Source organism: Poromitra crassiceps (genome assembly GCF_964638095.1).
Source record: "Poromitra crassiceps genome assembly, chromosome: 1".
Lineage (NCBI taxonomy): Eukaryota > Metazoa > Chordata > Actinopteri > Beryciformes > Melamphaidae > Poromitra > Poromitra crassiceps.
Window position 1 is genome coordinate 36,534,784 of NC_139623.1, and position 16,031 is coordinate 36,550,814.

The window sequence follows — 16,031 nt, forward strand, 5'->3', positions numbered from 1 at the left end:
CACTTCTGTTTTAATTTCCTCCTCTTTTCACCACACCGCGGACACTGTGTGCACTGTCGAAATAAACAAAGGTGTTGTGTTATGTTGTTTTGTTGAAATGTTACGGTAATACGGTAAATGGGAGCTTCCTCAAACAGCCAACAATCCCCTCTGTGCGTGAACCCTTACATATGGTAATTACGGTAAGCAAAGTTCATCAGCCCGGAATCACAACAAGACGAGCAGTCTCTCTCTCACTTACCATGGGGAAGGTACGCAGAAAGTCACACGACGCAGCTTTCAAGCTGAAAGCAGTCGAACTCGCACTAAAAGAAACAAACAGAGCAGCAGCGCGTACCCTGGGCATCGATGAGTCAATGGTGAGACGTTGGAAGCAGCAGCAGGAGGAACTGTCTCAGTGTAATAAGACAAAAAAGTCCTTCAGAGGCCACAAAAGCAGATGGCCGGAACTTGAAGATTCCCTTGAGGACTGGGTGTTGACCCAGAGAGGAGACGGCCGAGGCGTTTCCACGGTGCAGATCCGACTGAAGGCCAAAACAATCGCCACCGAGATGAAAATTGAACATTTCAGAGGTGGGCCATCTTGGTGCTACCGATTCATGAGACGAAAGGGACTGTCCGTCCGGGGGAGAACTACTGAACAACTCCCTCCCGACTACCAGGAGAAAATCACAAACTTCGGCGAATTCACACAAAGGAAGATCACGGAATATTATAGGAGTGTGAAAACATCCACAATCACCAACGGGTTCCAAAACGCTGGACTGCTGCGGGATGAAAAGGATGACGCCGCCACAGCTGGCGCTGAGGGCCGTCAGAGGCTTCAGAGGCTGTTCGATGCCGACAGTGATGAAGAGGAGTTCGTTGGTTTTGAGTGACAATGAAGGAGAGAGGAGAGTGGTTGACGAAGCCACCCTGAACCTGTTCGTTTCCGACACTGAAGATGAGGACTTTGGTGGTTTCAGTACGCAGGAAGAAGAGGAAGACGAGGATTAGTGACTTGACTTCTCTGGTTACAGGTTTGCTGCACATATACGGTAGCCTATTGTTGTGTGATTTTGTCTGGGGATTAGTGACCTGACTTTTGTTTTGTTTTGTTGAAATGTTAATAAATGGGAGCTTCCCCAAACAGCGATCTCTTTCCCGACATTCCTCTCTGTGCACGAACCCTTTCATATGGTAATTAAACATCAAAACACCCGCGGCTTATAGTCCGGTGCGGCTTATAGAAGAAAAAAATAGTCAATTTTGGTGCTGCGGCTTATAGACCGGTGCGTCTTATAGTCCGGAATTTACGGTAACTCTTTTAGACAGAGAAAGCACACATTCTATTAGTTATTTTTAGATGATTGGTGTTCATGAATTCTTAACAGAAAATAATCCTCGGCTCTTGTAAAATGAGCCAGAATCCTCAAAAAAAAACCTGGCACAACTTACCTACAGGATGAAAAAATGGCTGGCACTCAATGTGTTAAAACACATAAAAATACTTAAACACTTAAAACACCAAATTACATAATACATTGTGTACATCCTAACAATCCCTCCCTCCCCTAACGTTACCTGTCTATTCATGGACTTTGGCTAGTAGCCATTTCCTAGCATTCACCTTAAAACTGTGTGGGTTCGTGGTCTGTTTGATGGACAGAGGCAGTTCATTCCACTCCCGTGCTCCTGTGTACACAAAAGAGCATTGCCCCATTTTGGTTCTACACCTCAGGGGGTGCAGGTTGGCTAAGCTGTACCTAGTCCTGTGGCTGTGTGATTCCCCGGCACTGGAAAAATAGCTGCTTAGGTATGCTGGGTCCCTGTTGTTAACGGCCTTGTGTACCATGTTGAGCCTCAGCTGAGTCACTCTGGCCTCAACTGGTAGCCAGTTGAGCTCTTGGAAGTGCCTCCAACATGGTCAAACAACTCACAATAAGTCTGATTTATTGGACTGATGATTCGTCTGTCACAGGTTCCTCGCTGTGATTAAATGGCAAACAGGAAGTAACCCTTTCGACCTCATTTCCCTCTAGACAATCATGATGAAAGCAGACTATACGCAGCTCACCCAGCTCTCTAGCTAGGAGGTAAGAAGTGGGTGGGCTGTACTGAGGTTAAGAAGACACTTCCCTCCCAAATGAAAAGGCAGTCATTATCTAACGTGCCAGTGGAAACTCCACAGAGGTTTACCCTCATAGCTCCATCTCAGCTCAGGGCCATATGATTTCCGCAAAACAGAAAAAAATTGACGGAATCATGGAATTAGGTAATAAAAATGGAATCGACTGTAAAAGACGGAATATTACAGAATCTTCCATAATTTGTCTGAAATTGATAAAAGTAATTATTAAAGCCCCAATCAGTAAGATTTTTGACATTTTTTACTGTAATATAAGAGCTTTTTAGTCTTAGGACATGGTAGATTGACTTGTAATAGGGAGACTCTCGACTTTATTTATCCCACACCGCCCTCCATTGGCCAGCCCTGGGACTAAGCAAGTTGTCTGCCACGTCCCGTGGCAATAAAAAAGAAAAAAGAAAAGGATGCGCGCATGCGCTGTACAGCGGAAGCACTGTCTTCATGAAAACAAGGAAGTAACTCGATTCGGATTTGCTACGAAAATGATGTTTCACGGAACTATGGATTATTATTTCATCACGTGGTGAGTACCCGATGTCACAACATGTACATAGAGCTTTCTGGCACTGTGTTTTGTTGACTTTGAACGGCGATATCGTTATCGATACTATTGCACCCAGAGGGCGCAGTTTCTCCAATAGCAAAACTTGGAAAACTTACTGAATGGGGCTTTTTTTTTTTTTAAGATTTTTTTTTGGGATAAAAGTAGGCAGATCTAATGATCGTAGTAACCTAAATGATTTAATTTCATTTCATTTTAAGTTTTCGATTGGGGTGTTTTGAGAGGGGGGTCGGCCTTGCGTGGGACCCTTACTGCACCTCACAACTTAGTTTTCACCTTGAGAAACATGTCGAAGAGGCTGTCTGAGAGAGCCAAGTCGCAAAAAAAAAGAAAAAATATCGCTCCTAACCCTAAATTAAAATTAAAGTGGCAAAAACGGAATTCGGGGAAAAATAAAATGGAATTTGGAAAAAATAAAACGGATTTCATATGGCTCTATACTCAGCTTTCTCCCAAACTATTGAAGTTAACAGACCATCTTTTAACGGCTCCAACAAAAAAAGCATCAGTACTTCTCCAAACAGCTTTTCCTCACTGACGCTGCTCTGATGGCATGCACCCAAACGCGCTCTGGTAGAAGACGCTGCTTGCTACCGTAGGATGGCGAGAACAAAGCTTTGTCAGTGAGGAAATATATAGGAGATAATTTAATGGAAATTTTATGCATTAAGACTGAGATGGGACGGCTTCAATGGGGTTCTGACTGATATGGGGGTGTGAGAAGATAATGACTGAATTCTCATTTTGGAGTGAACTATTTCTTGAAGTTAGGCTGAAGTTAAGTTGAGGCGACTGGCTTTAGGAGATTGGGAAGAAGGTTAAATTAAAGTGTGGGGGGAGTTCAGGTTGGAAGGTAGAGATGTAAAAAGTGGTGAAGGATAAACTCACCTCAGAGAGGAGTTTGTGGTCTGTCGTGGTGTAGGGAGCTTGCAGGAGACTGGACCATGATATCTGACCCTCTGGGGAACGCAGCGAGAAGCCCTCGAAACGCAGCTCCGACACACACTGAAGCACACGCAAGGGAGAGAGAAAAATACACAAAGGGTTTGTTCTTCTGCTATATCACACAGCTGTAAAGCATTTGACCTCAGACAATTTCATGGAGTACAAACACGAACATACTCAACCTTTTTTTGAGTCTGTACTTGTGGAAATGTGTTGTTATAAAGAAATGAACTACACATCACAAAAATAGTAGTGGTTGTACTATTTATCACATGGCTGTAATTTAAGTAGTAGACGTACACACACACATGCATTAGTTGTTATGCGATGTATCACACGGCTGTAGAGTGGTTGTTCTGAGACAGGCTTCTATTCCTTTGGGAAACCTCCTTTGTTCCAGCGTTCTCCCACTGGGAAGCGTTTCCTGCCTGCGCCTCACTTATGAAGGCAGCGGCTTCTCCTTCACTAAAGTGAAAAGGTCACTTTAGTGAAGGAGAAGCTGCATGCCTGCGTCAGCATCCTCAAAGCCCACATGACAGCAGAGAACTCTTTTTCTTTTCTTTCAAGCATGTGATTGTGAAGCTACTTAAACTGGGATATGAATTCAGATTGGCCCACTTGTGTTTTTGCTATATTTTTGCACCACCACCAAACCCACCCGCCTATTGACACAGCATGTTTGCTATTAACACTTTATACTGAATATTAAGAACATATGTCTGTTGTTCCCAACTACATGCAGATGTGCTAGAAGTGACAGAGCTTACATTGATTGCAATACAGCTTGAAAGTGCAATTTTAGAGTTTTGTGGCATTTCTGAAGCATTTTCTTTGAACAAATTTCAAGGCAGGATACACACAAACACATTCAACGCATGAGCATGGATTGCTTATAATAACTTCAATTAAAATTGTCTGCAAACAATAATGGGTTGCCCTAATGTTATTAGAAAATGTGTAGTGGGGAAGAGTGTAGATATTTTAATACATGGGGGGAAAGTCTGATCATTGCAATTTACATGACCAGGCCCAGACCTGCGACCTATGAATTCACACACTCTCTCTTGCCTTGTCTCTGTGGAGAGCGAGGTGGAGTCGAACACCAATAATATCCAGCCTAGGCCTCGGAGAGCGAAGTGGAGTCAAACACCAATAATATCCAGCCTAGGCCTCGGAGAGCGAAGTGGAGTCAAACACCAATAATATCCAGCCTAGGCCTCGGACAGCGAAGTGGAGTTAAACACCAATAATATCCAGCCTAGGCCTTGGAGAGCGAAGTGGAGTCAAACACCAATAATATCCAGCCTAGGCCTTGGAGAGCGAAGTGGAGTCAAACACCAATAATATCCAGTCTAGGCCTCGGACAGCGAGGTGGAGTCAAACACCAATAATATCCAGCCTAGGCCTCGGAGAGCGAAGTGGAGTCAAACACCAATAATATCCAGCCTAGGCCTCGGACAGCGAGGTGGAGTCAACACCAATAATATCCAGCCTAGGCCTCGGACAGCGAAGTGGAGTTAAACACCAATAATATCCAGCCTAGGCCTCGGACAGCGAGGTGGAGTCAAACACCAATAATATCCAGCCTAGGCCTCGGAGAGCGAAGTGGAGTCAAACACCAATAATATCCAGCCTAGGCCTCGGAGAGCGAAGTGGAGTCAAACACCAATAATATCCAGCCTAGGCCTCGGACAGCGAGGTGGAGTCAAACACCAATAATATCCAGCCTAGGCCTCGGAGAGCGAAGTGGAGTCAAACACCAATAATATCCAGCCTAGGCCTCGGAGAGCGAAGTGGAGTCAAACACCAATAATATCCAGCCTAGGCCTCGGAGAGCGAAGTGGAGTCAAACACCAATAATATCCAGCCTAGGCCTCGGACAGCGAGGTGGAGTCAAACACCAATAATATCCAGCCTAGGCCTCGGAGAGCGAGGTGGAGTCAAAGACCAATAATATCCAGCCTAGGCCTCGGAGAGCGAAGTGGAGTCAAACACCAATAATATCCAGCCTAGGCCTCGGACAGCGAGGTGGAGTCAAACACCAATAATATCCAGCCTAGGCCTCGGACAGCGAGGTGGAGTCAAACACCAATAATATCCAGCCTAGGCCTCGGACAGCGAGGTGGAGTCAAACACCAATAATATCCAGCCTAGGCCTCGGAGAGCGAAGTGGAGTCAAACACCAATAATATCCAGCCTAGGCCTCGGAGAGCGAAGTGGAGTCAAACACCAATAATATCCAGCCTAGGCCTCGGACAGCGAGGTGGAGTCAAACACCAATAATATCCAGCCTAGGCCTCGGAGAGCGAAGTGGAGTCAAACACCAATAATATCCAGCCTAGGCCTCGGACAGCGAGGTGGAGTCAAACACCAATAATATCCAGCCTAGGCCTCGGAGAGCGAGGTGGAGTCAAACACCAATAATATCCAGCCTAGGCCTCGGACAGCGAGGTGGAGTCAAACACCAATAATATCCAGCCTAGGCCTCGGAGAGCGAAGTGGAGTCAAACACCAATAATATCCAGCCTAGGCCTCGGAGAGCGAAGTGGAGTCAAACACCAATAATATCCAGCCTAGGCCTCGGACAGCGAGGTGGAGTCAAACACCAATAATATCCAGCCTAGGCCTCGGAGAGCGAAGTGGAGTCAAACACCAATAATATCCAGCCTAGGCCTCGGACAGCGAGGTGGAGTCAAACACCAATAATATCCAGCCTAGGCCTCGGACAGCGAGGTGGAGTCAAACACCAATAATATCCAGCCTAGGCCTCGGACAGCGAAGTGGAGTCAAACACCAATAATATCCAGCCTAGGCCTCGGACAGCGAGGTGGAGTCAAACACCAATAATATCCAGCCTAGGCCTCGGACAGCGAAGTGGAGTCAAACACCAATAATATCCAGCCTAGGCCTCGGACAGCGAGGTGGAGTCAAACACCAATAATATCCAGCCTAGGCCTCGGAGAGCGAGGTGGAGTCAAACACCAATAATATCCAGCCTAGGCCTCGGACAGCGAAGTGGAGTCAAACACCAATAATATCCAGCCTAGGCCTCGGACAGCGAGATGGAGTCAAACACCAATAATATCCAGCCTAGGCCTCGGACAGCGAGGTGGAGTCAAACACCAATAATATCCAGCCTAGGCCTCGGAGAGCGAGGTGGAGTCAAACACCAATAATATCCAGCCTAGGCCTCGGAGAGCGAAGTGGAGTCAAACACCAATAATATCCAGCCTAGGCCTCAGAGAGCGAAGTGGAGTCAAACACCAATAATATCCAGCCTAGGCCTCGGACAGCGAGGTGGAGTCAAACACCAATAATATCCAGCCTAGGCCTCGGAGAGCGAGGTGGAGTCAAACACCAATAATATCCAGCCTAGGCCTCGGACAGCGAGGTGGAGTCAAACACCAATAATATCCAGCCTAGGCCTCGGAGAGCGAAGTGGAGTCAAACACCAATAATATCCAGCCTAGGCCTCGGAGAGCGAAGTGGAGTCAAACACCAATAATATCCAGCCTAGGCCTCGGACAGCGAGGTGGAGTCAAACACCAATAATATCCAGCCTAGGCCTCGGAGAGCGAAGTGGAGTCAAACACCAATAATATCCAGCCTAGGCCTCGGACAGCGAGGTGGAGTCAAACACCAATAATATCCAGCCTAGGCCTCGGAGAGCGAGGTGGAGTCAAACACCAATAATATCCAGCCTAGGCCTCGGACAGCGAAGTGGAGTCAAACACCAATAATATCCAGCCTAGGCCTCGGACAGCGAGGTGGAGTCAAACACCAATAATATCCAGCCTAGGCCTCGGACAGCGAGGTGGAGTCAAACACCAATAATATCCAGCCTAGGCCTCGGACAGCGAGGTGGAGTCAAACACCAATAATATCCAGCCTAGGCCTCAGAGAGCGAAGTGGAGTCAAACACCAATAATATCCAGCCTAGGCCTCGGAGAGCGAGGTGGAGTCAAACACCAATAATATCCAGCCTAGGCCTCGGACAGCGAAGTGGAGTCAAACACCAATAATATCCAGCCTAGGCCTCGGACAGCGAGATGGAGTCAAACACCAATAATATCCAGCCTAGGCCTCGGACAGCGAGGTGGAGTCAAACACCAATAATATCCAGCCTAGGCCTCGGAGAGCGAGGTGGAGTCAAACACCAATAATATCCAGCCTAGGCCTCGGACAGCGAGGTGGAGTCAAACACCAATAATATCCAGCCTAGGCCTCGGACAGCGAGGTGGAGTCAAACACCAATAATATCCAGCCTAGGCCTCGGAGAGCAAGGTGGAGTCAAACACCAATAATATCCAGCCTAGGCCTCGGACAGCGAAGTGGAGTCAAACACCAATAATATCCAGCCTAGGCCTCGGACAGCGAGGTGGAGTCAAACACCAATAATATCCAGCCTAGGCCTCAGAGAGCGAAGTGGAGTCAAACACCAATAATATCCAGCCTAGGCCTCGGAGAGCGAAGTGGAGTCAAACACCAATAATATCCAGCCTAGGCCTCGGACAGCGAGATGGAGTCAAACACCAATAATATCCAGCCTAGGCCTCGGACAGCGAGGTGGAGTCAAACACCAATAATATCCAGCCTAGGCCTCTGACAGCGAAGTGGAGTCAAACACCAATAATATCCAGCCTAGGCCTCAGAGAGCGAAGTGGAGTCAAACACCAATAATATCCAGCCTAGGCCTCGGACAGCGAGATGGAGTCAAACACCAATAATATCCAGCCTAGGCCTCGGAGAGCGAGGTGGAGTCAAACACCAATAATATCCAGCCTAGGCCTCGGAGAGCGAAGTGGAGTCAAACACCAATAATATCCAGCCTAGGCCTCGGACAGCGAGGTGGAGTCAAACACCAATAATATCCAGCCTAGGCCTCGGACAGCGAGGTGGAGTCAAACACCAATAATATCCAGCCTAGGCCTCGGAGAGCGAGGTGGAGTCAAACACCAATAATATCCAGCCTAGGCCTCGGACAGCGAGGTGGAGTCAAACACCAATAATATCCAGCCTAGGCCTCGGACAGCGAGGTGGAGTCAAACACCAATAATATCCAGCCTAGGCCTCGGAGAGCAAGGTGGAGTCAAACACCAATAATATCCAGCCTAGGCCTCGGACAGCGAAGTGGAGTCAAACACCAATAATATCCAGCCTAGGCCTCGGACAGCGAGGTGGAGTCAAACACCAATAATATCCAGCCTAGGCCTCAGAGAGCGAAGTGGAGTCAAACACCAATAATATCCAGCCTAGGCCTCTGACAGCGAAGTGGAGTCAAACACCAATAATATCCAGCCTAGGCCTCGGACAGCGAGGTGGAGTCAAACACCAATAATATCCAGCCTAGGCCTCGGACAGCGAGGTGGAGTCAAACACCAATAATATCCAGCCTAGGCCTCAGAGAGCGAAGTGGAGTCAAACACCAATAATATCCAGCCTAGGCCTCGGACAGCGAGATGGAGTCAAACACCAATAATATCCAGCCTAGGCCTCGGAGAGCGAGGTGGAGTCAAACACCAATAATATCCAGCCTAGGCCTCGGAGAGCGAAGTGGAGTCAAACACCAATAATATCCAGCCTAGGCCTCGGACAGCGAGGTGGAGTCAAACACCAATAATATCCAGCCTAGGCCTCGGACAGCGAGGTGGAGTCAAACACCAATAATATCCAGCCTAGGCCTCGGACAGCGAGGTGGAGTCAAACACCAATAATATCCAGCCTAGGCCTCGGAGAGCGAGGTGGAGTCAAACACCAATAATATCCAGCCTAGGCCTTGGACAGCGAGGTGGAGTCAAACACCAATAATATCCAGCCTAGGCCTCGGACAGGGAGGTGGAGTCAAACACCAATAATATCCAGTCTAGGCTTCGGACAGTGAGGTGGAGTCAAACACCAATAATATCCAGCCTAGGCCTCGGAGAGCGAGGTGGAGTCAAACACAAATAATATCCAGCCTAGGCCTCGGAGAGCGAAGTGGAGTCAAACACCAATAATATCCAGCCTAGGCCTCGGACAGCGAGGTGGAGTCAAACACCAATAATATCCAGCCTAGGCCTCGGACAGCGAGGTGGAGTCAAACACCAATAATATCCAGCCTAGGCCTCGGAGAGCGAGGTGGAGTCAAACACCAATAATATCCAGCCTAGGCCTCGGACAGCGAAGTGGAGTCAAACACCAATAATATCCAGCCTAGGCCTCGGACAGCGAAGTGGAGTCAAACACCAATAATATCCAGCCTAGGCCTCGGAGAGCGAAGTGGAGTCAAACACCAATAATATCCAGTCTAGGCCTCGGACAGCGAGGTGGAGTCAAACACCAATAATATCCAGCCTAGGCCTCGGACAGCGAAGTGGAGTCAAACACCAATAATATCCAGCCTAGGCCTCGGACAGCGAAGTGGAGTCAAACACCAATAATATCCAGCCTAGGCCTCGGAGAGCGAAGTGGAGTCAAACACCAATAATATCCAGCCTAGGCCTCGGAGAGCGAAGTGGAGTCAAACACCAATAATATCCAGTCTAGGCCTCGGAGAGCGAAGTGGAGTCAAACACCAATAATATCCAGTCTAGGCCTCGGAGAGCGAAGTGGAGTCAAACACCAATAATATCCAGTCTAGGCCTCGGAGAGCGAAGTGGAGTCAAACACCAATAATATCCAGCCTAGGCCTCGGAGAGCGAGGTGGAGTCAAACACCAATAATATCCAGCCTAGGCCTCGGAGAGCGAGGTGGAGTCAAACACCAATAATATCCAGCCTAGGCCTCGGAGAGCGAGGTGGAGTCAAACACCAATAATATCCAGCCTAGGCCTCGGACAGCGAGGTGGAGTCAAACACCAATAATATCCAGCCTAGGCCTCGGAGAGCGAGGTGGAGTCAAACACCAATAATATCCAGCCTAGGCCTCGGACAGCGAGGTGGAGTCAAACACCAATAATATCCAGTCTAGGCCTCGGAGAGCGAGGTGGAGTCAAACACCAATAATATCCAGCCTAGGCCTCGGAGAACGAGGTGGAGTCAAACACCAATAATATCCAGTCTACACCTCGGAGGGCGAGGTGGAGTCGGGGCACGGCTGGGTCGGGTCTGTCAGGGCCATTTTCCATAAACCCGCACTGACCTCTGCTAATTCCTCTAGATTCATTCAGCATCAGCAGCGGTGAATGAACGAGCTATCCCCTACCCACAGCAGTGTTTTCTCTACCATTCTACAGCCCTGGCGGGCCCGCCAGGCCAACGGCACCCCCGCCAGGCCAGGAAAAAATATATATATATAAAATATATATATATATATTATATAAATATATATGTATGTATGTGTGTATATATATATATATATATATATATATATATATAATATTTATATTTATTTATTTATTTATTTATTTTTCCTGCTCTCCCCAAAATTTCAATAAACCTTTATGGCATATTATTACAATACAATAATACTGGTGTTGACAGTGTTGACAGTAATAGAAGATGCCAAATCATTCAAAACAATAAGCATTTTGCTTTTAGGAGCATTTGGCGAGCGTGCAGCAGTGTTCCAAAACGTGTCAACATGTGTCGTTGCCTGGGAAATGCACATCCCATAATACAACTGTTCGCATCGCATCCCATAATAGTATGATGATTCTTGGGATGCCATTGTGATGAACACATAGATGCGAACAGGTTCGCTAAAAGTTTAGCGTCACCAGCGAGGGCCCCCACCGTTGCGGTCGGGGTACCTTTCGAAATCCCTCCAGGCTAGGGATGTTCATTTTGAAAAATGTCCATAATCGAAAATCGGGGAAAATTATAATAATAATAATATCTTTTTTTTTTTTTTTACAAAATGAATGCCTATGGCAGAAAATACGAAAGACAACGTGTTCTCCTCAATGAACTCTTTATTTCAATGTGTCTCCTCTCCAACACCGGTGTGAATTCCCCATGTTTAAAACAGTTTTGTTGGCACAAAGGCCCGTGCCCAGCCAGAAAACTAGAGACTATATGAAGCTCCACCTCACGTTAGTCGGCTGTGCAATGGAGTGGGGCGAGGAGGAACGAATTCCACTCAAACCTAGTCGCAAAAAAATAAAAATAAAAATAAAAATAAATAATAACAAAATTGATAAGAATTCCACATGATTGATTCCATTCCTTAACGATCAATTATCGATTTTCGATAACTGATGAACATCCCTACTCCAGGCCTTAAAGTTTTTGCACAGTGTCAGAAAATGTACGAGATAAAAATAATAATAATACAAAATACTTTAAAATACACCGTCTGGCCAGTCAGCTCACATGGACACAGCTTCTTCTCATGCCCTCTCCTTGTCCACAGTGCACACACACACACCAGCTTCTTCTCATGCCCTCTCCTTGTCCACAGTGCACACACACACCAGGGTGTATATGCAGGAATCCTCAAGTTCAATCCAATTCTATCTTGATACAGGCGCTATCTCCTTTTTGCGCTTGCGCACCTGTTTGCGTGCCTTAACGCCTGCTTTATGTTATCGCCCCTGCAGGGACGATAGCAGTCCACCAGGCGCAAGTGTCCAGGGGCCGGTTGCACCAAGTGGTCTTACGACTGGTCTAAGCTACGCCGGTCGTAACTTTACGACTTAACAGCTACGCCGGTTGCACCAAGAGGGCTTTAACCTTCTTTTCACTACGCCCAGGCGTAACTCTTACGCCTGGTCAGGAGGAGGCATAGTGCCTGCCTTAACAGAGATCTCCGTGTCTCTATCAGCGGAGACCTTTTTGAGTCCTTACCGTCATCGTCACCGTCACCGTCATAACGTCGCCATCGAAGCATGATGTTAGATTATAACGAACTAGTTGTGTGGCTTAGCCTTCCCAAATGTTGCCGTTCATTTTTTAGAATTTAATACATAGAATTGGGAACGTTACATTCAATTTCATTCAGACTGTCTGTCTGGCTCAATCGCCGCCATTTTTCCCCCGGAGCGAGGGAGGGTGGGAGGAGGGAGGGTGTAGTGATGCACATACAGTAGTGGCTGATAGAGCGTAGTGGCACAGTGACGCTCCAAGCAGGTCGCGAGGCACATTTTTGCAACATCATCCAATCAGGGTGCATTCCCTGGCAATTCACATGGACGCGCATTGCTACGACCGGCGTAGTTAAGACCAGACATAAGCCGTGTTGGTGCAACAGGCATAAATCCACTCTAAAGACTGGTCTTAACTAAGACCGACGTAGGAGTTACGACCAGGCATAGTTAAGACCACTTGGTGCAACCGGCCTCTGGTGTTATGCCGAGTTTTGCACCCCCGCCAGGCCGCCCCTAAACGCATCTCCACCTCACGGGAGCATATTATAATGATTTATGCAGAAACCTAACTGTTTAAAAATTATGTAATTGTCTGGGTAGACATGACCTCCCTGTTTTTTAAGTTAAACAGCCCCGAAATATGGTGGGGATGCAATTCTCGGTGGGGGGTGCAGAATAGTTCACTGCACCTGCCGCAGGCGCAAATTGGAGGCGTGCCAAGTGAACTGCGCCCCCAAAATAATAATAATAAATAATTCATTTATTTTATATATCGCTTTTCAATGACCTAAAGCCGCTTACAGTCAAAAAGAAAAGAAAAATAGAAACAAGCAACAGGCAACAGATACAAAGTATATACGGTAAATATAAATGGAAAACAGAGTGGAGGGAGGGAGCGTGAGGGAAGGACAGGGGAGAGAGGGAAGGAGAAATGGAGGTGGTTATGGGTAGGGCAGGTTGTAAGCTTGGGAGAACAGGTAGGTTTTTATTCAGGATTTGAAAGTGGAGAGTGAGGGTGAGTCTCTGACAGTCTGGGGGAGGGAGTTCCAAAGTCGGGGTGCTGCTCTGGAGAATGCTCGGTCACCAAAGCTTTTGAGTTTGGATGGTGGGATGGTGAGGGTAGCAGTGGAAGAGGAGCGGAGGGTTCGGGAGGGGATGGTGGAGGAGGAGGTCAGTCGAATAAAATGCGCAAACGGGATTTGGGCGGTCCTAAGCACCAGAATTATTCACAGGTGTTCCCTGGCAATGCCTGGGCATGTCAATCTTCCTCAATAATCCAATTCGCTTTTCCATTATTATTTTAATATTAGATATTTTTTATTAATTTTACCTATAGACTTATATAAAGCCTAATCAGCATGTTGTTGTTATGTACCATTCTGTCCACTAGAGGGCAGGCCAACCACTCAAATGTCCTGTTGTAACCTGTAACATTTACCATTGAATGAGATAGATATGAGAAGATTAAACTACATGAGATGGATTACATGAGAAGATTAAACTCGTGTCACATCCATCTGTGGTCAAGGCGATCTTTTCTTCACTGATAATTTTTCATACTGAGCTCAACCCAGTAGCCTAAACGGAAGCTAGACGATTTTATTTTCAAAATCAAAGTGCCAATGTAAAATTAGTGCATGACTCACTGCGGGTTAAATTGACTTTTTGAAGGCACATTATGTTAATTTAAAACAGGTTTCTATGCAAATGTTTTCTTTATTTTCTCTTTGGTACTTGTGGTATTTCGGATCATACCAAAAAAGAAGTTGCAAGGGTACTTTTATTTTGAAAGCTGGAATGGGAGTTTTCCGTTCTATCCTGGCTGACTTGTCAACTGTCATCAAACGGCCTTTAGCATGTTGTCTTTGATGGAAATTGTCCCTGTATTATTCACGTGTGCCTTGGTTGGTATCAGAAATAGCTATTGTATGAAGAATGACTAGCTATTTGACTGCTTTAGCAACTTGTTATGTTTGTTGAATACCAATGCCATTCACTTGTGCCATATGAGGCTGTATTGGGCTACTTGAATGCTCCTGGTGCAGGGAGATAGTCTGGCAGACTACTGGAACGTTAATGCAAAGCACTGTATGAGTGGAGTGCATGCTCACTATTGTGATTCCAGACTCAGGAAGCTCATCACATGTGACAACATGATTCACACGCTGATTAGCCAAGGCGAGACGGACGAGATTTGCCATGTAAAAAAATAAAAAATAAAATAAAACGTTTCAAAAAAATAAAATATTCGAGGATTAATTAATATTTATGTAAATCGATTAATAATCGAATACCGAAATTCGTTTCAACAGCCCTACTGGGCATTACATCAATCAAACCAATCAGATTCCCATTTCGCAGTCCCTGTAATACAGTTTGCACGAGGCATGCAATATACGCTGTAATTCTCCCCAAGCGTAATTTGGATAGGTCTATCTCCATTGACTGTATATATTTTTCCTATCTCACAACATCATCACATCATATACCTGTTAAAAACATCTGTGATTTGATGCAATTCGGGTTATTTTCTTTGTTGACTGGAAATAACATGTTTGCAGCGGGGAAACAGGGGGGGAAGGGGGGGGGGGCGGTGGGAGGATTTAGAGTGGACTCAATTAAAACTCGGGGAAACTGAGAGCTGCTGTGCCGAGGACAGAGAGAGATGGAGAGAGCTTGTCGTCTGCCGTCTGTGGTGCGTGATTTCTAACCCCACATAGAATAAGCAATAACCACGCCTTGTGGTGCCGGGATTGGCCAGGAGCATTGAAGCTTGGGACTAAAGCACCTGGGGTTTTTTATCTTTTAAAATAAAGATGTTTAAAAAACTATTGCTTGTTACATTTGCAGTGCTGTACCTTTTCTCTGGGTAAGAATTGAGCTTGAAATTAACGCTAATGATACATTATATTATATGAGCTATGAACGTGAACACAACACCGTTTATATTATTGCATGTTTTTGTAGATTGTGTACATTGTGTAGATTACAATTATTATGCTTATTATTATTATTACTATGCTAAGGAAGGTAGGTGACCATAATTCATTTCAATGATCGCTCTCAATGTCCGCTCTCGAAATCGCTGTCCGTTCTCCAGAGCTATTCAGTTGGTTCATGAAATCGCTGGGCTGTGTGCCCTCCAGTGTTGCTCCTGGCCAATCCCGGCGCCACAGGGCGTGGTTATTGCTTATCCTATGTGGGGTTAGAAATCACGCGTCTGTGGTGCCCCAACCACCCTCCGAGTTGTGGGGTAGATGAAGGTGAAGGTGCATTGCAAGTAGGCTACAATGTCCAAGTTTAATTTGCCATTAACCCCTCTTGTGATGTGATAAAAGTTTCTCAGTGAATTATAGTTGATTGCCTCACTGAATAATCTGCTGGTTACCCAATTTTAGCAGCAGAATTTGATGTCCAGGCGTGGCACGTCCGTGCGTAATGACTTATCCAAAAGATCCAAAAAATTCCTCTGCACTGCGCTGCGCGGAGATTATGGTGCACTAATGACATACCAACGCAAACGCAAAATTACCGCTTTTGGAACAATAGGGCCCAATACCTTTTAAGACCTTTTTTAAGACTGTTTTTTCAGCAGAAACTAATATCACGGT

At 46.3% G+C, this 16,031-nt stretch overlaps 1 protein-coding gene across 1 annotated transcript in view; it reads right to left on the minus strand.

Moving 5' to 3' along the window:
- Positions 1–16,031, minus strand: part of mtbp (MDM2 binding protein) — a 108,782-nt gene that overhangs the window by 73,950 nt on the left and 18,801 nt on the right. Inside the window, exon 8 of the mRNA XM_083634804.1 lies at positions 3,579–3,695. Within this exon, the coding sequence (XP_083490930.1) occupies positions 3,579–3,695 (117 nt within the window). The remainder of the gene's footprint in view (positions 1–3,578; positions 3,696–16,031) is intronic.